This window comes from Ahaetulla prasina, chromosome 8 (assembly GCF_028640845.1).
Source record: "Ahaetulla prasina isolate Xishuangbanna chromosome 8, ASM2864084v1, whole genome shotgun sequence".
Classification (NCBI taxonomy): Eukaryota; Metazoa; Chordata; class Lepidosauria; order Squamata; family Colubridae; genus Ahaetulla; species Ahaetulla prasina.
This window is the reverse complement of record NC_080546.1, coordinates 1,774,213-1,794,864: the sequence shown is the minus strand read 5'-3', so window position 1 is coordinate 1,794,864 and position 20,652 is coordinate 1,774,213. Positions and strand designations below refer to the sequence as shown.

Here is a 20,652-nt window from a genome sequence, read left to right as displayed (position 1 = left end):
GTCACCCAGCCGGCTTCTATCCCGGTCTCCTGGTGATTGGCCCAGCTGGCTTTCATGCCTGGGGCGGGACTAGAACTCCCTGTCTCCTGGTGATTGGCCCAGCTGGCTTTCACGCCTGGGGTGGGACTAGAATTCCCCGTCTCCTGGTGATCGGCCCAGCTGGCTTTCATGCCTAGGGCGGGACTAGAACTCCCCGTCTCCTGGCGATTGGCCCAAAGTCCTCCAGTTGGCTTTCATGCCTAAGTCAGCACTAGAACTCACACTCTCCTGGTTTCCAATCCAGCACCTTAAACCACGAGACCAAACTGTCCTAAGTCTTAAAGACTGTCCCATTTAGTCTAGCCAACCAGGAGTAGGGCAGGCTACTCCATGGATGGAGCAGTTCTCTCCCCTCCTACCCACCAAGAACCTTGGTGAAGAGACCCCGGACTTGATCCCTCTGTCCTCCTTCAAATTGCTTTCCCCAAATTTTTCCTAAGAGTCACATGCACAAAACACTGTTGTGGTTGGTCTTTTTTTATTTTTTTGTGGTCTCTTTTCTAGGTCTCTTTTTTTTTTTTTTGAGAAAGAGCACAACTCTCTTCCAAATGTGGCCACTAGAGAGAAGAAGAAAAAAAAACGCTTCGGTTTTTGGTGTTGCTATTTTTTATCCCTTCCCTTTGGGAGCCTTAGCCACAAATTGGCCATTTTCATACAACCAGGTCAACAGAAAACTGAATAATAACCTCAAGAGCCCTTGTGGGGGTCAGTCGGCCAAAAAGACCCCTGTGTCTCGGGGGGGGGGGTTGTAGTCCCAGGAAAGAGGGGCTGCTTCCCAGGAGGCAAAGAGCAGGGGTCTCCAATCTTGGAATTCTGGGAGTTGAAGTCCACAAGTCTTAAAGTTGCCACGGTTGGAGACCCCTGCCTTAAAAGTGACTCAAGTGGAGAAAAACACTAAGGGAGACCTCTGGGGTTCTTGCCGTGTCTGTTTTCGGACATTTTCCAAAATATTTTATTTTATTTGAAAAGTTTTACAAAAAGAAATAAATTTTTCTCCCCTTCCCCCTCCCCTCCCCTCCCTCAAAACCCCCTCCCCCAGACTTCCCCAGAGCAAACACAAGGTATAGTTCAAAAAACTAACATTCATACATTAAATTTTTAAAGTCTTAACACAATTATAATCCTTCTCTTTCACATATCCTGACTTCCTCCTTTAAAATCAAAAATTACGTCCTTCATTCAAAGGCAGTCTGATATCTCTCAGTCTGATATCTATTTTAAATATAGTCAATCCTTTTCTTCCATTCGTTTAAATATTTATTTTCCAAAATATTTTAGCCGCCGATGACTTTGTTGGAATTCTGGGAGTTGAAGTCCACAAGTCTTAAAAGTTGCCAAGACTGGAGACCCCTGTCAAAAAGAAAGAGGATTGGACTGCCTGGTAGGCAGGAAGACCCTCCCTAGCAGTTCACAGAATATAGCTGTAGCGCCTAGACTTCTATACCGCTCCACGGAGCTTTACAACCCCTCTCTAAGCGATTTTCTGAGTCAGCCTCTTGCCCCCCCCCCAAAAAAAAGAATCTGGGTCCTCATTTGACCCACCTCGGAAGGACGGATTGTTGAGTCAACCTTGAGCTGGGCAGGATCGCATTGCTTGCAGCCGGCAGTCAGCAGAAATAATGCTTGCAGTGCCGCCTTCTAACCACTGTGCCACCATGATATATACTGGGGGGTGGGGGGGGGCAGAGTGGGGGTGGCCAGGGTGGGCATGGCCAGGGTGCCTGTGGTGGTCTCTGCAGCCCCCCTGCCCCCAAGCTCTGTTTTCGCTGGTAGAAGCACCACAAGAGTGGTGAAATTCACATTTTTTTACTACCGGTTCTGTGGGCGTAGCTTGGTGGGTGTGGCAGGGGAAGGATACCGCAAAATCCCCATTCCCACCTCACTCCAGGGGAAGGATACCGCAAAATCCCCATTCACTCCACACTGCTGGGGGAAGGATACTGCAAAATCCCCATTGCCACCCCACTCTGGGGCCAGCCACAGGTGGTATTTGCTGGTTCTTGAACTGCTCAAAATTTTCGCTCCCGGTTCTCCAGAACCTGTCAGAACCTGCTGGATTTCACCCCTGCACCATGGGCCAGTCCTTCACTGTTTCCAGGGCAGCCCCACAGGCCAGATCTAAGCACCCCACAGGCTGGATCCGTCCCCCAGGCCTTGAGTTTGACAGCCCTGGTACATATCTGTACTTATCGCTTTACTCCGGCACGACTCTGTCTGTAGGCGAACGACGATAAAGAAACTACAGGCAATCCTCAGTTTACAGCCACAGCAGCCCAACGTTATGTGGCTGAGCAAGACAGCTGTTACCTGAGTTTCACCCCATGTTATGACCTTCCTTGCCGCCGTTGTTAAGTGAATCACCACAGCTGTTAAGGACTCGGTTGTTAAGTGAACCTGGGTTCCCCCGTTGACTTTGCCGGTCAGAAGGTCGCCAAAGGGGGGGAATCACATGACACCCTCCCCGTGACACTGCGACCGTCATAAATACGAACCAGTTGTCAAGTGTCTGAATTTTGATCACATGACCGTGGGGGAGGGCTGCCACGGTCGTAAGCGTGGGAAACGGTCCTAACTCCCTTTTTTTTCAGTGCGAAGGGTGACTTTGCCGTTTGCATTTCCAGCAGCATTTGGTGTCTCCGCGCTTCGCCTGCGGCCTGACTTTGCTTCTCCCCCCCTTGCTTAGGTTGGCTTCCTCAAGATCATGCACAAGTACGAAATCACCTTCGTCCTGCCTTTTGTGCAGGTCCTGGGAACGGACATTTGCCCGGCACCCCTGTCGAACCTTCATCTTAAAGTGACGAACATCGTGCCCGTATCTGAAGGTAAGATCTGGTGGCTGTCTCAAGAGGCAACTGGACTTCCTTGGTTTTTTTTCTTTTCTTTTGAAGACGTTTCGCTTCTCATCCAAGAAGCTTCTTCAGCTCTGACTGGACGGTGGGGAAGGGAAGGATTTATATTCCTTGCAGAGAGCTAATCCTTTGCACCCTTTTAGAGGGTCGTTGAGGCCACTTGGAGGTTTCTCTGCGTCCTCAGGGTCACCCGAGTGGTGCAAATGGTTCCTGCATTCTGCAATTTTTTCCTCTGGAAATCCATTCCTATTCCCACACCATTCCGAGGGTGCTCATCCCAAACTGTGTAGTTAAAAGTCTGTAGAGATTCTCAGTCATCCAGGTCATGGTTGTCCCAAAGGTGCTTTTTCCAAGAGGCAACTGTGGACTTTCTGGTTTTTTATTCTCCTCTCGGCTTCTCTTGGATCTTCCTCTGATCTCTTGGCTACTGGACAAGGGAGGCGGCTTTCTTTGAGGTTCACCACAAAGCTTCCTGTCCAAGAACTCCTGTCATGCTTATTGTTACACAAATGTGCTCTCGGGTTCAGGTTATGGTCACTCACTCGCACACCATCACAGGCCTGGAAAATTGCCACGCTCAATCCCAAATCAACAGAACCCCGAGGCACAAACAGTTCTTTAAAATAAACAAGAGACCCAGTGAATTTAATATAACAGCACACTTTTACTGATATATTTTTGCTCTTACACACACACACTCTCACACTTACCCACGCTTACCCAGCATCCGCTACTAAGGTGCAGGCACTAGCAGAGGGATGGAAGCTGCCAAGTCGGGGATCCAAAAACAACTCAAACGAAAAAAGGGACTGGGCCTCTTTTTATCCCCCAGAATTGGTGGGAAGGGGCTTCCCATGCAGGCCCAAGTACTTCCTTGGTGAGACTTGGGCAGGGGTGAAATACTCTGAAGTCTGCTACCGGTTTGCTTCGCTACCAGTTCGCTGCGCATGTGCCTGTGCAGTGTGCGTCAAATGCGCGCTTTGCTCCCATGATCACAGCGTGCGCTACCGTGCAGTGCTGAAAAAGGAGGATTAAGAAGCCTTTTTTATTTATTTTATTTATTATTTAAATTTGTATACCGCCCTTCTCCCGAAGGACTCAGGGCGGTTCACAGCCAAGTAAAAATACACAATACACTATAAATACAATTAAAATACAATTAAAAAACTTATTAAATTGGCCACAATTAAAATTTGGAGATAAAACCCATTAAAAACCCATAACTTAAAAAACTAACCCAGTCCAGCGCAGATAAATAAGTAAGTTTTAAGCTCATGCGAAAGGTTGAGGTCCGGAAGTTGGAAGTCCTGGGGAGTTCGTTCCAGAGGCGGAGCCCCACAGAGAAGGCCCTTCCCCTGGGTGTCGCCAGACGACACTGTCGCGCCGATGGCACCCTGAGGAGTCCCTCTCTGTGAGAGCGCACGGGTCGGTGAGAGGTATTCGGTAGCAGCAGGCGGTCCCGTAAGTAACCCGGCCTTTTTCTAAGGTAAGTAGAACAGCAAGGGGTGGGGGAGCAGCTGTGCCGCACGATTTAGATTTACTAAAAAGCAGGATTTCCTGCTTTCTAGCAAATATAAATCGTACGGCACAGCTGATCGTCTGAAATACCGGTTCATCCGAACCGGTAGCATTTTTAAAATTTTATTACTACCGGTTCAGGCGAACCGGTCCAAACCGGTAGCATTTCACCCCTGGACTTGGAGGTGGGCTTGGCATGTGCTCATACCCAACTTCTGTCCTTTTGTTCCCTTAACGACTTGGTTCCTTTCCCAGAATGAGCTTTTCCTGGCTTTTGTCCACCCCGCTTAGATGCCTCCGCCACTTTTAGGCTTCGGCCTAGTCTCACACCATGATTCCTCGTTCCCTCTTCCTCTCTTCCCCCTCTCGTTCTCTTTGCCGCTTTGCAAGGAGCATCAAGATGGCAGCGATTCCTGATAGGGCTTTTTGCAAACAACATGGAACTCTAGTCTCCCTGGGCTCAAATTAACCCCCAGGCCCTGATGCCCTGAGGTTGGGTGACTTCTTCTCCTCTACCCTCCCTTTCCTCCAGAACAGCAGTGCTCTCTACCGGTTGAGGTTCCAGTGGACCACAAGGTCCGATTCCCTGAGATGAACAGCTCAGGACCAACGGTTGGCCTCAGATAGGGAAGGTTGGGATGGAAAAACCAGGACCAGAGGTCACGAACGGCTGGCCCTGTCCTCGCCCAGAATCAATTGGGGGCTTACAACCAACCGTCTCCCATATCACACTCAAAAGTCCATTATATCCCGGTCCAGCGTAACAAAGAACTTTTCTGTAGTAAGTCCTTCTGGAGAGAACCAGCTGAAAAATCCAATTTGACCCATAATTTGCAAGAGAAGCATGTACAGCTAGTCCTCGACTTATGACCACTGTGAGTTGAGAAGATGACTAGCAATGAGTCAGCTTAATTGGGCCTTCACTCCTGACAGGATGGGAACAAGGGAGAGAGGAAAGAAGGAGGGAAGGAAGGAAGGAATGGGAAGGAGTGAGGGAGAGGAAGGAAGGTGAAGGGAGGGAGAGAAGGAAGGAAGAAAGGAGGGAGAGGAGAGGAGAGAAGAAAGGAAGGAAAGAATGGGTGGGAGGGAGGGAGAGGAAGGAAGGTAGAGGAGAAGAATAGCAAGGGAAGGAGGGAGAGGAGAGAAGGAAGGAGGGAGGGAGGGACAGAAGGAAGGAGGGAAGGAAGGGGAAGGAGGGAGGGAGAGGAAGGAAGGTGAAGGAGGAGAGAAGGAAGGAGAGGAAGGAGAGGAGAGAAGAAAGGAAGGAAAGAATGGGTGGGAGGAGGAGGAGGAAGGAAGGTAGAGGAGAGAATAGCAAGGAAGGAGGAGGAGAGAAGGAAGGAGGAGGAGGGACAGAAGGAAGGAGGAAGGAAGGAAGGGAAGGAGGAGGAGAGAAGGAAGGAAGGAGGGAGAGAAAGGAGAGAAGGAAGGAAGGAGAGAAGGAAGGAGGGAGGGAGGGAGGGAAGGAAGGAAGGAAGGAATGGGAAGGAGGGAGGGAAAGGAAGGAAGGAGGGAGGGAGAGAAGGAAGGAAGGAGGGAGAGGAGAGAAGAAAGGAAGGAAGGAAGGAATGGGAAGGAGGGAGGGAGAGGAAAGAAGGAAGGAAGAGGAAAGGGAAGGAAGAAAAATAGGGAAGGAGAGGAAGGAGGTGTCGCTCCCAGAGTCCTCAGCCAGCAAAGCTGGCTGAGGGACTCTGGGGATGAGTCAAAAGAGGGATCAGCCTGGAATCCCTATGAGCCACAAGCAAACTAAGCCCAACCCTCCCGTGAATTCCGTGGACCCTGATCTAGATGGTGGAGTCAAAAGAGGGATCAGCCTGGAATCCCTATGAAGCCACAAGCAAACTAAGCCCAACCCTCCCGTGAATTCCGTGGACCCTGATCTAATTCTTAGCAGAGGTTCATGTTAGTTGTGCATCTCTTTCTCCTTTTAAACACTGGGGGGGGGCTAGCTTCTCCAAGTCCCGTCCCCCCCGTTGCTCTTTGGAGGGTCCTTTGATGGGGGCCCCACTTTTTTGTCTCCCAGGCTACAGGGTGAGGTGCGAATACGTGGCCCACAAAGAAGGGGTTCTCCACGAAGAGATGGTCCTTCGCAGCGAGACCAACCACAGTGCCAGCATCAAAGTCGTCGTGCAAGCCCGAGTGATGGGTAAGGCTCTGCTGGTTCTTGCACCCAGGCTGGGCACCCCCTCCCTCCTTCACTTTCCTGCCTCTCTCCATTTCCCCTCTGCATCGCTCGAGGCCTCGTTTAATATCCTGTTTTCGCCAAGAGGCGACCATGCCCAGGAAATTAAACTTGACCTGCGGGATCTATGAAAAACATCTCCAGGGCTGAATTAATCTGCCAAGGTGAAGGTGTGATCTTAATCCACCAAGGTCAAGCTTAAAATAGGCATTGAGACTCTAGAAAGAGTGCAGAGAAGAGCAACAAAGATGATTAGGGGACTGGAGGCTAAAACATACAAAGAACGGTTGCAGGAACTGGGTATGTCTAGTTTAATGAAAAGAAGGACTAGGGGAGACATGATAGCTGTGTTCCAATACCTCTGGGGCTGCCACAAAGAAGAGGGAGTCAAGCTATTCTCCAAAGCACCTGAGGGTAGAACAAGAAGCAATGGGTGGAAACTGATCAAAGAAAGAAGTAACTTAGGAGAAATTTCCTGACAGTTAGAACAATTAATAAGTGGAACGACTTGCCTTCAGAAGTTGTGAATGCTCCAACACTGGAAATTTTTAAGAAAATGTTGGGCATCCATTTATCTGAAGTGGTGTAGGGTTTCCTGCCTGGGCAGGGGGTTGGACTAGAAGACCTCCAAGGTCTCTTCCAGTTCTATTCAGACAGATGGATGGATGAAAGAGAGAGAGAGGAAACGAGAATGAGGGGCAGAGCTGCTGCACTGGCCTCCAAGGCCCTCCCGGCTCTCTGCCCTTCCACTTCACATGTGTTCTGTTCCTTTGCCTTGCAGACCGACACCACGGCACACCGATGCTCCTGGAAGGCGTCAAATGTATCGGCGCCGAAGTGGAATACGACTCGGAGCAAAGCGAATGGCAGGGCTTTGACTAGCCAGGACGTGCCCCCCCCCCTTTCTGCTGCAGACTCCAGCGCCTTCCTGGGGTCCCTCTACCTATATAGATATATACAGATATATATATAGATATATATATTTTCCGGTTAAGCTTGAAATAATAAACAAAAAATACCATCTCCGCTGCCCGCTGGCTGCCAGGTCCGAGCGTGCTTGTGCTGTGCTGCTCCGGTGACGCTTGTCTTGTGGGGCTGGCGCTGTGCTTTTCTCCTATCTACCCCACCGTACAGTTACACCTACTATTAAACCCCCTTGTAGGTTGTGCTTCGGAGGCGCCTCCGGCCAGGTTTGGATCCATTTCCGTAACCTCCGTTCCGTCGTCGGTGCAGCTCAGGGCACGCGCTGCCCCATGGCGGCCTTCGTCCTTCTAATCCAGGCGCGCCATTTTGTTTATCTTTTATTCTACCTGGTTTAGCAAAGTCGGGTGGCCAGCGGAGGGTTTTTGGCAACCGCCGTTCGCAAAACGGAGGAAAAAGCCAGCTGACCAGCAGACTTCGGCTGTATGTTTTACCGTTCAGAGCAGGGGGTCCCCATTCCTGTAGGCCGCAGCCCACTACCGGGTTGCTGCTGGTTCGGAACTGGGCCGTGCAGGCGTACGTAGCTCCATTTGTGCGAGCGACAGTTGCACGCACCCGCTGCTTGTGCAAATGGAGTTGCTCGTGCCTACTGCTCGCGCGGAACCATCCCCTCCGCGGGCCGTTCTGCCAAGCCAGAAAGGTTACGGATCCGCCGGTTTGGAGGCGGGAAGTGGGTCAACTCGCCGTCCAGCCAATTCGCCACGAGACAATTCACGGCGGGACAATTCAACAATTCGATTTAACTTCTAAAAGATAATTTAAAAAAGATTTTCTATTTTTTTTTTTATCATTCGCCTTCTTTATTTTGTCGTCCTTTATTTTGGCTTCCTTCCTCTGACGATTCTCTTCGACGGTTTCTTTGATATTAGCATCATAACTCTTGTACCCTGGCGAGTTGGCTTGTGATACAACCTTTAGAAGTTGCCGCTGTTTTAAAAAAACCGAAGAGCTCAAGAAAGCACTTTAAAAAAAAAAAAAGCTCCTTGGAAGGTATTCAACTCTATAGCCCTGAAAAGCTGTTTGGGGAAGCAGGAAATTACGGGTTTTGTTTTTTTGGTGAAGTTGTATTGCCAGCACTGGCTGCTACCCCCGTAAAACGGCTATTTAGCGCTAAAAAGTTGATCGGGAGGCAAAGCTTACAAATGTGGTTGGGAGTTCGTGAGAACGCCCACCAGATTTCACTGTGTTTTAAGAGGCTTTTAAGTTACTGTGAGACGGACGGTTCCTGGGGACCACTGCACACAACCAAGGTTGCCTGTGGTTGTCCCCCTCCCCCTTTATTCTCCCCTCCCCCCCTCTCCGATTGTTGGAAATGAACCCCACTCAGGAAGAAGACGGGAAACCCAAAGCCGCCTCAGTTTTGCAAACATTCCCTGAATCATTTGAACCCCTTTCAGTTCCCCACCCCGGTGGCTACAAGAATGGGTGCACCCGAGGCCCTGTTGTGATACAGACCCCCTCCTCCCCTGTTTATTCCCAACATCCCCCCCTCTCTTCCCCCCAAGTTCGGTTAGCCTAGGAAGGTTTTTCTTCGAAAGGCAAAACTTTTGCTGCTGTTTAGGAGACAACGCAAGAGAATTATTCTCTTGTTGCCATACGGGGGTTTTTTGGTTGTCGTCGTTTTTTTAAAGATATGTAATTTTGGTTTCTCTATGAAAATACCACACCTGGAACCCCAAAGTCCCATCCTGGACTACAAATCCCCTAAAGACAAATTCCTTGAGTTATCTAGGGCAGTACTTTTCAAGCTTGGGGACTTTAAGAGGGCGGGATTTTAACTCCCAGAATAGCTGGCTGGGGAATTCTGGGAGTTGAAGTCCAGCCCTCTTAAAGTCTCCAAGCTTGAAAAGCACTGCCCTAAGGCAGGGATCTCCAACCTTGGCCGCTTTAAGACTTGTGGACTTCAATGCCCAGAATTCCCTTGGCTGGCTAGGGAAAATTCTGGGATTTGAAGTCCACAAGTCTTAAAGCGGCCAAGGTTGGAGACCTGCCCTAGTGGATGAACTCCTCAGATGGCCATTAGCACAGGTAGAGCAAGATCTTTGCGTAGCTACTCAAATCTCCAAAATACAACATTTCTCGAGTAACTTGTGAGCTTTATGAGTTGGGACTGTGTGGCTTGTTTCATGGGTAGGACTTTAACGCCCTGCAATGTCCATTCACCGGCCACGCCCTGATGATGGGACTTCCATTGTGACGTCAACCACCTCGACTGTGAAAATGACATTCCTAGGGTGGATCTTTGGCCAACCCATCCCACCCTAACCCTGGACTGGACTTCCAACTCCCAGAATGTCCAGGTCCTCGTTGCCCATCTTGGCTGGAGAGCTGGGCATGGAAGTCCAGCTGAGGTTGGGTTCGTCGGTAGGCCAACATCAACAGGATGGTGGGCACAGCGTCACCAAGCAACCAACCCCAGCCCATTGGCGCATGCACTGGCATGACTTGGTGTGGGTCAATGGAAGAGGGTGGTGTTAACACCTGCCTCTGTGACACCCAATGTCCCACCAAGAGTTTTGATGACATGGTTGGAGAAGACCTTCATGGTTGGAGAAGGTGGGCGGAGAATTCCTCAACAGGAATTCTGGGAATTGAAGTCCACCTATCTTCAGGTGGGCGAGGTTGAGAAATCTCCCAACCTTTGCTGCGGTTGTCTCTCTCCTTCCTTCTCCAAAGTTCATGGACCTCCCTTCTGGTAAGACTTCACTTCTTCTAAGCAAGACCTCCCAGGCGGGCAGAGCCCCCCCACCAGAAGGGCCATCCCAGCAGCTGCTTCTGACTTTCCCCCCCTGCTTAAAATGGGGTGGGTGGGTGGCAGCCCTGGGCCCTCTTCCCAACCCACTCTAGTCCATTCCTGGAGAAACTACAGCTTCGGATTCTGCCTTTGCAAGATCGAAGTCACAAGAGCTCCTATTCAAACGTTAAGGATCCGTTTCTATCTCCCCTCTGCCCCCCTCCTCTAACATAAAACTCCCTCTTTGTGGAAGAAACTCATGGGATACACAGCAGGGATGCGCACGGTGGGCTTCTTGGATTTTATGTGCCTATGTATAAAAACACACACATGCACACTTAACCCCTGTAAGAAAACCTGTGTTTGGGTTTCTTGGTTTGTTCGTTTTTTAAAGCCAACGTTCTCTGAAAGAAAATAATAAATTTCAGTTGTAAAATAAAAACTGCCTCTGTTCTTCTGATCTGGGGGGGTGGGGGGCAGATGGGGGGGGCGGGGAGGGAAGAGAGAAATGCAGGTTTGAGCTTCTGGCGTGAAGACGCAACCTTGCCCTTTTCTTCCTCCACATGGAATTTTTCTCTGTCGTTTGCTTCCCTGGTTCAGTCTGTGGGTTTTCTGGTGGCGCCCCATCCCTTCCTGCCTCTTCCCCCCCCCGCCCAAAGACCCCCAAACTGATCTGCTTGTATTTGGGGGGAGGGGCAACCCTAAAACCCTTGAGCCAAATTCCCCTTTGGGGTGGAAGGGTCTTCCGGAACGTCTCTGGGATCCTTGGTGCTCTCTGAACTGGGCTGTTTTCTTGGAGACATTTCACTACCCAGCTAGGTAACCTCATCAATGCAAGGGGTTTGCTTTCTGTTATTTTTGCTGTGCTTCCTTGATTAGCCCCTGGTTTTCCCCGTCTGTCTGGCAGGAAACAACGCCGGCTCCCAACTCGGACAAACCAGGAAGAGCAGCCTGGTCAAGCGACCATGAAGGGGAGGTCCAGCCAATCCTTGATTGACAGGCATTCCCGGAAATTGATCAGGAGTGAAGGGAGCCGAGCAGAGGGAAGGATCTCAGGGTGAGCGGGCATCTTCTTGGGGTACACGGGGTGCCTCCGGTTTGATTCGGCTGCCCTCCTGTTTTCCCAGGAGATGGCAGTTACGGTCTCCCCCAGTTTAACTGGGGGGGGGATGCTTCACCGCTCCAGAGTCTGGGGAGAACAGGAGGAAAAGAGCATTTTTGGGTTCAACGCAGGATCTTTACGTGGAGAAAGAGGAGCGAGAGACCCACACTGGGAAAAGATGACCCATTTGTGAGGTGGGCCTGCAAGAGGTTTGCACTGCGGGTCGTAGTCATGCAATTACCCTCCAGGCGTGCAAAACCGGAGGGTTGGACTAGATGACCTCTGGGATCCCTTCAGCCGCACGGTTCTTAATTCTGGGGTTTGCGTTGCAGGCAGTCCGCGGCTTACGACCACAACGGAGCCCTGTTGCTAAGCGAGACATTTCCCAAGGGAGATTTCCCCCGTTTTATGACCTTTCCTGCCACAGTTGTTAAGCCAATCTCTGCCGTCGTTATCATGACGGTTGTTAAGTGAATCCAGCTTTCTAATTGACTTTATTTAAGGTCGCAAAAGGGAATCACGTGACACACCCCCCTCCGGGACGCTGCGACCGTCATAACTATGAATCAATTGCCAAGCATCTTTATTTGGCTCAAGTGACCACGGGATTGCTGCAACGGTCGTAAGTGCGAAAAACAGTCGTAAGTCATTTTTTTCAGCGCCGTTGTACCTTTGAACAGTCACTAAGGGAGCGGTTGTAAGTCAGGAACTATTATGGAATCAGACGTTGCCTCATTGTTCATGATGGGTAATTTTTTTGACGCCCTTCTGGCTATTGATCTCAAGCAGTAGAAGGCAGAATGAATCCCGACATCCAAATCTCCATTTTTATAGACAAAGTTAGTACTCCAGAACCCATAACTGGTCTCCTTGGGAAGCCAAAGACCTCTGGTCCAAGATGACCATTTGAAGAAACACGAGATGTTCTCAGATCTCCAGAGCTTTAGAAGCTAGCCTTCCACGGCAACAAATCATCTGCGCTTCCCCATTTTTCACCCAATGCATCCCAACAGTTACCCACCCCACCAGCCCGTGGGCCATTAGAAGTCCCACCTTGCTGTTTTTTGACAGGTTCGTGACCTAATCCCCCACCCCCCAAAAAACTGGCCAACGGTTGGGCCGAATCCATAAAGTTGAGTCACCAATCCACCAAGTGGCAGCTCGCAACTCAGAGGAACGGTGTCTCCTCCCCACTTCTGATCTTCTGCCAGTCCAGAGTCCTCTCCACTTCTGGACCTCAGTTAGAGAGGAAGTCGATGGAAGCCCGTACGGTCTTGGAGGTCCAGACATCCATGGCGGCCACTTTGATCTCTGTATCGCCAAACTGCATGCTGGCTCTTATTTCCCGCCGGCTCTTCTTGGGTGAGCTGGGCTCATCCAGTTCCTCCAATTCTAGGCTGATGGTGCCACACTTCCTCACCCCTGGGTCGGTGATGTAGACCGCGTCATCCGTGGCGCAACAGTAGATGTTGATGATGATCTTGCGTTGACCCACCCGGGCTGGGCAGTAACTCCTCTGCACCACTTCGCCCAAGGCCACCGACTGGTCCACCGAGACAAACTTCTCAAAGATGTCGGTGCACCAGTTCTTCCCTTCCTTGACCAACAACTTCTCCTTGGGGTGTTTCCCCTCCACAAACTTGTTCAGGACCCCAACGCCGTAGGTCAAGGGGGAGCGCCTCACCCGGACGATGGTGGGGTCCAGGCCGAAGAGCACGGCTCCTTTCAGGATGGTCAGGCCCACGTCTTGAGGGATGATGACTCGGCAGGAGCTGCTGAAGGCGGATTGGATGGCGTGCTGCAAAATGGCCGACTCGGCAAATCCGCCCACCAGGAAGAAGAATTTGATGTCTTTCACTTCGGGCTTCTTCATGAGGTCGTCTGACGGAAGAAGAAGAAGAGGTTGGAAAGGGAAGGACATGAGAAGAAGATGGCCTTTGTCCAACCGAGGGGCGAAGCTGGACATTTGACCGAGTTGAGAGGCTGAGAGAGGTACAAAGGGTCTGTTTCTTCATAATTTAGCTCATGACCTCTACCCTTGAGTAGGAAGAAAGGTTGCATGGATTGGGGATGTCTGGTCTAATGAAGAGGATGGGACCAAGACCACATGAGCTTCGCCCTACAGCTAAAACAATGGTGGTCATCACATACTTTGCATCCATCGTAGGAGATCTGTCTCTGGAGAATCTCAGTCATTCAGGTTGTCCCTTTTCCAAGAGGCCACTGGACTTTCTGTTTTTTCCTGGAAGGGGTTTCACTTCTCATCCCAGAAGCTTCTTCAGTTCAACCCTAACTCCAGAACTGAAGAAGCTTCTTGGATGAGAAGTTCCCATCTTCCGAGTCCCAGCTGATCGGGAGGAAATGGGGATTTTGCAGTAACCTTCTCCTAGAGTGGGGTGGGAATGGAGATTTTACAGTATCCTTCCCCTGCCACGCCCACCAAGCCACGCCCACCAAGCCACGCCCACAGAACCGGTAGTAAAAGTGTTTGAAACCCACCACTGAGCCAGAGGGAAGCTCAAAGCCTTGGGGGGCTTCAGAAAGGCAGAATGTGCAGCTCCTGGCTCTAACAGTGAGTGACATGAGTGACGTCAAGTTGGCCATGCCCACCCAGTCACATGACCGCCAAGCCACGCCCGCCAAGCCACGCCCACAGAACCGGTAGCAAAAAAATGTAGATTTTCCCCCCTGCTTGAACCTCCTGGTGATGGGCCTCCTTGGCCCTTGGAGGAGCTCTTGAGCTTCCCCCCTTTGCAATGACTAGCCCAGCCAATCTGGAGCAATGGGGGTCTCCCCCTGCCTCTGCTGAGACGCCCAGTCCTGGCCCCTGCCCAGCCAGCATCTGGACCTTGGGAAGCCATGGCATTGGGCCGGGATACTTACGGGACCGTCTGCTGCCACCGATTGCCTCCCACTGACCCGTGCGCTCTCACAGGGAGGGACTCCTTAGGGTGCCATCAGCCAGGCAGTGCCGGCTGGCGACACCCAGGGGAAGGGCCTTTTCTGTGGGGGCTCCCACCCTCTGGAACGAACTTCCCCCTGGACTCCGATAGCTTCCTGACCTTCAGACCTTTCGCCGCGAGCTTAAGACACATCTTTTTATCTGCGCAGGACTGGGCTAGAATTTTAAATTTTAAATTTGGTTTTAATGGGGTTTTTACTATTTTATTGGGGTTTTAATATTCGGCCGTATTTAATACGTTTTTTAAATTGGGGATTTAACTTGTATTTATGTGTATTTTTTACTTGGCTGTAAACCGCCCTGAGTCCCTTGGGAGATAGAGCAGTATAAAAATATGATTAAATAATAAATAAAAATAATAAGAGGAGGCCTGGAGGACTCTGTCGTGTCCCACTCCTCCTCTGACGGCCGGGTCGGGGAAGTCTGTATCAAGCGTGGCCACGAAGCCTCTGCAGCTTTGCCAAAGTTCTGTCAGAGTTTTCAGGGCAGGCAGGAGTCCAAGATGTGACTTCAGCAATCCAGATTAGACTTTGCCTGACTCAAAGAATGCCAGAAAGCAGATCCTTTATATAGGCCATGGGGGTGTGGCTCCATGACTCAGCACTTATCCAGGCCTGCCCCTCCCTTCCTTTTGCTGACGTCGCCTCTCCATTCTCCGGAAGCGTGGATCTGTCCACCCTCCAGCTGCCGGCAATTCCAGCTCGTGACTGGCTTCATGCTCCTCATGCTCACATGCTGTGGGGGAGGGGTTTATTTGCTCGGTCTGTCCGGGCATGGTGCCAGGACTGGGGGCTGGAGGCATGCCAGGCCATTCTTCTACACTATCAGTCCCTGGCTGAGATAACAGGAGATGAGAGGGGCCCGGCTGCGGAGAGGGGGGCGGACGAGGCACAACAGACTCACTCACCAATGTGCTTGACGATCTGGCTGACGGTGGGCTGGAAGAGCTCGTTCATGGCCTCGGGAGACATGCGCAGCATCCCTTGGGAAGACCACTTCACCAGGTGCATGCTGGGAAGGCAAGGGGGGGTGGGAGAGAGAGAGGGCTGATAAGGGGAAAGGTCTCTTCTTTTATTTTAGCACGAAACATCCCGGACCGAGGGAAGCTGCGGCTAAGCCGGAGGGGAAGACGGTGGCAAGGACGTTGAACCCGTCAGTAGCCTAGAAGTCTGGGGGTTCCAAGTTACTTCCCCACACTCACTCAGTCACATATACACACACAGACACACTCACAAACACATCCATGCACAACTAGTGAGTTCTGCTGTTTCTTCTTCTCTGCTACAATTCTGTAGGTCTGTCTGTCATATCTCTTTCTTTCTCATCTCTATCTGTCTATCTCTCTATCTATCTCTGTATATCTATCATCCATCCATCCATCCATCCTCTATCCTCTCTCCCTCTCTCTCATCTCTCATCTATCTCTGAATATCTATCATCCATCCATCCATCATCTATCCTCTATCTATCTATCTATCTATCTATCTATCTATCTATCTATCTATCTATCTATCTATCTATCTATCATCTATCTCTGGATATCTATCTATCATCCATCCATCCATCCATCATCTATCCCTCCCCCATCTATCATCTACCTCTGAATATCTATCATCCATCCATCCATCCATCATCTATCTATCTATCTATCTATCTATCTATCTATCTATCTATCTATCTATCTATCTATCTATCTATCTATCTATCTATCTATCTATCTATCTATCTATCTATCTCTGTATATCCTCCATCCATCGACTCTCATCTCTCTCTCATCCCTGTCTGTCTCTCCCTCTCTCCTTCTTTCCCTCCCCCTCCCCCTCCAACCCTAGACCCCCGTTCTCCCCAGCTTCCCACCTGCTGCGTTTGAGGGCCGTCTCCACGTTCTGCCCTCGGTGCTTGCGGTAGAAGTCGATGAAGGAGAAGGGCAGGGAGATGTTGAGAGGGTTCGCCCGGTGGGGGGCGGCCGTCCGCTTCCGGGCCTCGAAGGCGATGGTCAGGTCCACCCAGGCTGCCGGGCGCTTGGCCTTGAAGGTGGCAATGAAGTCTTCGCCAAATATCTGGCAGAGCAGCTTCTCAAAGGCCAGGTCCACTCCGACAGCCCCGTAGGGACCCCCTGAAAGGACAGCAGATCCGGTCAAGAGCCAGGAGATTTCTGGGCACCTTCAGGGTCCCCCTGATTTGGGGCCACCGTGGACAAAGTCAAATCTTCATCCCGTTTGTCCCAGAAGGAAAAAAACCTCTCCGGAACAAAACCTAACAGCAGAAAACACCCCAGTGGTCCATTGAGTTTGTGTGTCCAATCACACTTGGCCAATAAAAAATTCTATTCTATTCTATTCTATTCTATTCTATTCTATTCTATTCTATTCTATTCTATTCTATTCTATTCTATTCTATTCTTTTAGCTTTTCGTTTTCTTTTGAATGCATGCAGTCGTTATTTTTAATTACTGTTTTTAATTTTAATTTTTGTCAGAGTTTATCTCAAGCGTGTTTAAACTCAATGACTGATGACTGAGTTCCAGACACGCTCCGAATAAACGTGTGTCCATCATCTGACAAAAATTAAAAGCCAAAATAAAAGATAGATAAAGTTGACCCAAGGCTGCCCTCTGCTGGAAGGATCGACTGTTAAGAAAGATCAAAAGAACGAGTCCCTCTTCAGTAAAAATCAGCTAGCAGCCCTCACTTAACTCGATTTGAAAATAGTTAAATAATGATCGCTTAACTAGGTTTAAAATAGTCCTTTGGGTGAGGCTGAACTCCTCATTTTTTTTAACAATGTAAAGAAGAAATTAATCTTTTTCCAAGATATTTTTCCCAGGAGTCATTCCACTTGTACCCACTAGATGGAGCTCTAGGATAAATATACAGCGACCAATTTTGCAGGAAAAGAGAAATTTAAAAACCTTTCCTGCCTAAAGGGACAGAAGAAATAGCTTTATTTCTTATTTATTTATTTATTTATTTATTTATTTATTTATTTATTTATTACCCTCCAACATGCCCCCCGCATTCTCCTCTTTACAACTTGCAAAATCACGCTGGTTGCACGCATTTCAATCTGCCGGGCACACCCAAAAGTGTCTGTTTTACTGTATTGATATTTTAAGGGTTTGAATTTTAATTTTTGATATAAATTTTAAGGGTTTTAACTGTAAATTGTTTTAGAATTGGCCAACTATATAATAAGTTTTTTAAATTTCTTTTTACCTGTATATTGTTATTATTTTATTGTGGCTGTGAACCGCCCTGAGTCCTTTGGGAGAAGGGCGGTATAAAAATCTAATAAAACTAAACTAAAACTAAACTATTCCCGGTTTTTGCACATTAAAGCCTGAATTCTCCAATCTGGCGATCTCTGTAGATACAGACGACTCCAAATCCTATAATCCCCTGCATATCTCAGATGATGGGGCCGAGGGCTGATCTCTCTCAAAAGTTCCAGGTTCAGCCAAGCTGGTCAAAACCCCGAAAGCTAACACAACATTTAGAAGATGCTAAAAATGCTTTTTCAGGAAGCAACTGGACTTTCTTGTTTTTTCTTTGAAGACCTTTCACTTCTCATCCAAGAAGCTTCTTCACCTCTGGCAAGTGTGGGAGTATGAATGGATCTCAAAGAAGAAGAAAAAATTGCAGACTACAGGAACCATTTGCAACACTCGGGTGACTCTGAGGACACAGAGAAACCTCCAAATGGCCTCAACGACCCTCTAAAAGGATGCAAATGACCAGCTGTCTGCAAGGAGTATAAATCCTTCCCTTCTCGGTCAGAGCTGAAGAAGCTTCTGGGATGAGAAGCGAAACGTCTTCAAAGAAAAAAGAAGAAGGTCCAATTGCCTCCTGAAAAAGCACCTTTGGGATGACCGTCACCTGGATCAGGGGTCCCCAACCTAGGGAACTTTAAGACGTGTGGACTTCAACTCCCAGAGTTCCCAGCTTTGCTGGCTGAGGAACTCTGGGAGTTGAAGTCCACATGTCTTAAAGTTCCCAAGGTTGGAGACCCCTGACCTGGATAACAGACACTCTCTACAGATTTTTAACACTTAGAATAGTTGACACCATAACAATCTGGAGGGGATGAGAGACAAGGACAGGGAAGATATGATTGGGAAAAGACAGCACTTCCATTAAATTTTCCCTTAGGAGAATATCCATCCCTCCTGTAAGAAGTAGTTACGTACACCCCTCCTTAGAGAATGGAATATTTTGTGGAATATCAAAAGCGGCAGAATATTATATTTCCCCAAAGGAGAAACATGCTCTTAAAGGCAGAAAGCAGCCCCCGTTTCCCGCATAGTGAAACAGCTCCCAGCAGATGCCTGAAGTGTTTAGAGATGAACATTCTGTGCCCATTAAGAAAGACTATTCTTAATCTGTTCACAAACGAAACACCTTCAGCTCCAGGTGATGGGATGAAGAATTTGCATTGGCCCAGCCAAATTCTAAAGGCAGGACTTGACCATTTAGGAAGTAATAGGATTAACTCCCCACCATTGAAATGGCAAAAGACACGAAAGCCCCTTCGTTGCACAATCCCCAGGACAGTTCAAACGTCAAAGTCACAGAAACCTATAAAGCTCCATCCACTCATTTCAACCAATTTGTCAGCTGTCCCAGAACGACATGCCGTTGCCTGCTTATCGATAAACAGCGTCCTTCTTTCCATGCGGCCTCGCATTTTATTTCCAGCACCTTTCTCCTGGCTTGGAACCGGACCGGATTTTTCTTCCGGCACCCCCCCAAGAGCCCCTTCCCACCCACCTCACCTGATGCCTTGTACAGCTCTTTCAGGGTGCCCTGGGGCTGTTCGATCTGATGGACCGTCAGATCCACAGTCCCCCCTCCGCAATCGGCCACGATGTAGCGGTCCCCTGGCCAGCAAAGAAAAAACAGGTGAGGCTCTGCTTGTTGAAGGTATGCTAGAATGGCCACCCAGGTGGCCACCTGAAATTTTTGGGGGAATAGGTGCACGGAGCAGGAAGAGGAAGCGAGACTCCCATCACAGGGGTGAAATCCAATTTTTTTTTACTACCCGTTCTGTGGGCGTGGCTTGGTGGGTGTGGCGTGGCTTGGTGGGCGTGGCTTGGTTGGGCATGGCAGGAAGGGATATCCTGGGGGAAGGATATTGCAAAATCTCCATTCCCTCCCCACTCCTGGGGCCACCCACAGGTGGTATTTGCCGGTTCTCCAAACTACTCAAAATTTCCGCTACTGGTTCTCCAGAACCTGCTGGATTTCACCCCTGCCCCATCATGTTGGCGTGATGTCATCCCTAGTCATTGTTCAGGCACCAACAGGCAGGAGATGGACTCAAGGCCAGAGCCCCTTCCATGTATAGCCAAGGGCAGGACTGGTTCTGTGTTCTTCCAAGAATTGAGGGGCTGCCACAGAGAAGAGCGGGGGTCTACCTGTTCTGCAAAGCACCAGAAGGCAGGACAAGAAGCAACGGGTGGAAACTAACCAAGGAGAGAAGCAATCTAGAACTAAGGACGAATTTCCTGACCGTGAGAACAAGTGACCAGTGGAACAGCTTGCCACCAGAAATTGTGGGTGTTCCATCACTGGAGGTTTTTAAGAAGAGCCTTCTGCATAGCCATTTGTCTCAAATGCTATAGGCCCTAGGGTCTCCTGATTGAGCAGGGGGCTGGACTACAAGACCTCTAAGGTCCCTTCCAACCAGTAGTGGGTTTCACTTACCTTTACTACTGGTTTGGAATTGGGGGCTCGCGCACGGCATTTCTACGCATGCGCAGAACCTTCTGTGCATGCTCAGAGTGTCAGTGATGACATCCGGGCGGGTGGGCGGAGCCTCCCACTGCCGCCACAACTGGTTCACCCGAACTGGTAGAAACCCACCGTTGCTTCCAACCATGTTATTCTAGTATTGTGTATAGCCTGGAATGGGTTTAAAACTCCCAGAAAACTAAGGTTGGGTGACAGGATATCAGTCTTCCAGTATCTGAGGGGCTCAACCTCTTCTCCGAAGCACCAGAAGGCAGGACAAGAAGAAGCAACGGATGGAAACCAATCAAAGAAGCAGCCTAGAACTAAGGAGGAATTTCCTGACAGTGAGAAGAATTAACCAATGGAAGAGAACTTGTGGGTAGCTCCGTCACTGGAGGTTTTCAAGAAGAGATTGGACAACTGAAGGAATATATAAGTGGGGGAAAAATTGAATTTGAGAAGATGGATTAATTTTAAAAATGGACTGTAAGAAGAAGTAATATGTGAAGTTGGTATTGCTTCTCTTCTTTTCTTTTTTTTTTTTATTATTCTTTCC

General features: G+C 49.4%; 2 protein-coding genes across 5 annotated transcripts in view; one reads left to right on the top strand and one right to left on the bottom strand.

The window, feature by feature from the left end:
• ADISSP (adipose secreted signaling protein) overlaps positions 1–10,745 on the top strand; it is a 34,096-nt gene extending 23,351 nt beyond the window's left edge. For 3 of the 4 annotated variants that reach the window (XM_058193793.1, XM_058193794.1, XM_058193792.1), the window contains 3 exons: positions 2,723–2,861; positions 6,430–6,552; positions 7,370–10,745. In XM_058193793.1, coding sequence (XP_058049776.1) covers positions 2,723–2,861; positions 6,430–6,552; positions 7,370–7,470 — 363 coding nt within the window. In that variant the 3' untranslated portion in view covers positions 7,471–10,745. The remainder of the gene's footprint in view (positions 1–2,722; positions 2,862–6,429; positions 6,553–7,369) is intronic. The other variant, XM_058193795.1, reaches the window with a different exon arrangement.
• A 1,226-nt stretch (positions 10,746–11,971) lies between these two features.
• Positions 11,972–20,652, bottom strand: part of HSPA12B (heat shock protein family A (Hsp70) member 12B) — a 31,927-nt gene continuing 23,246 nt past the window's right edge. The window contains exons 10-13 of the mRNA XM_058193778.1: positions 19,139–19,243; positions 16,225–16,483; positions 15,275–15,378; positions 11,972–13,286 (exon numbers count right to left, since the gene is read on the bottom strand). Of these exons, the coding sequence (XP_058049761.1) occupies positions 12,643–13,286; positions 15,275–15,378; positions 16,225–16,483; positions 19,139–19,243 (1,112 nt within the window). The 3' untranslated portion in view covers positions 11,972–12,642. The remainder of the gene's footprint in view (positions 13,287–15,274; positions 15,379–16,224; positions 16,484–19,138; positions 19,244–20,652) is intronic.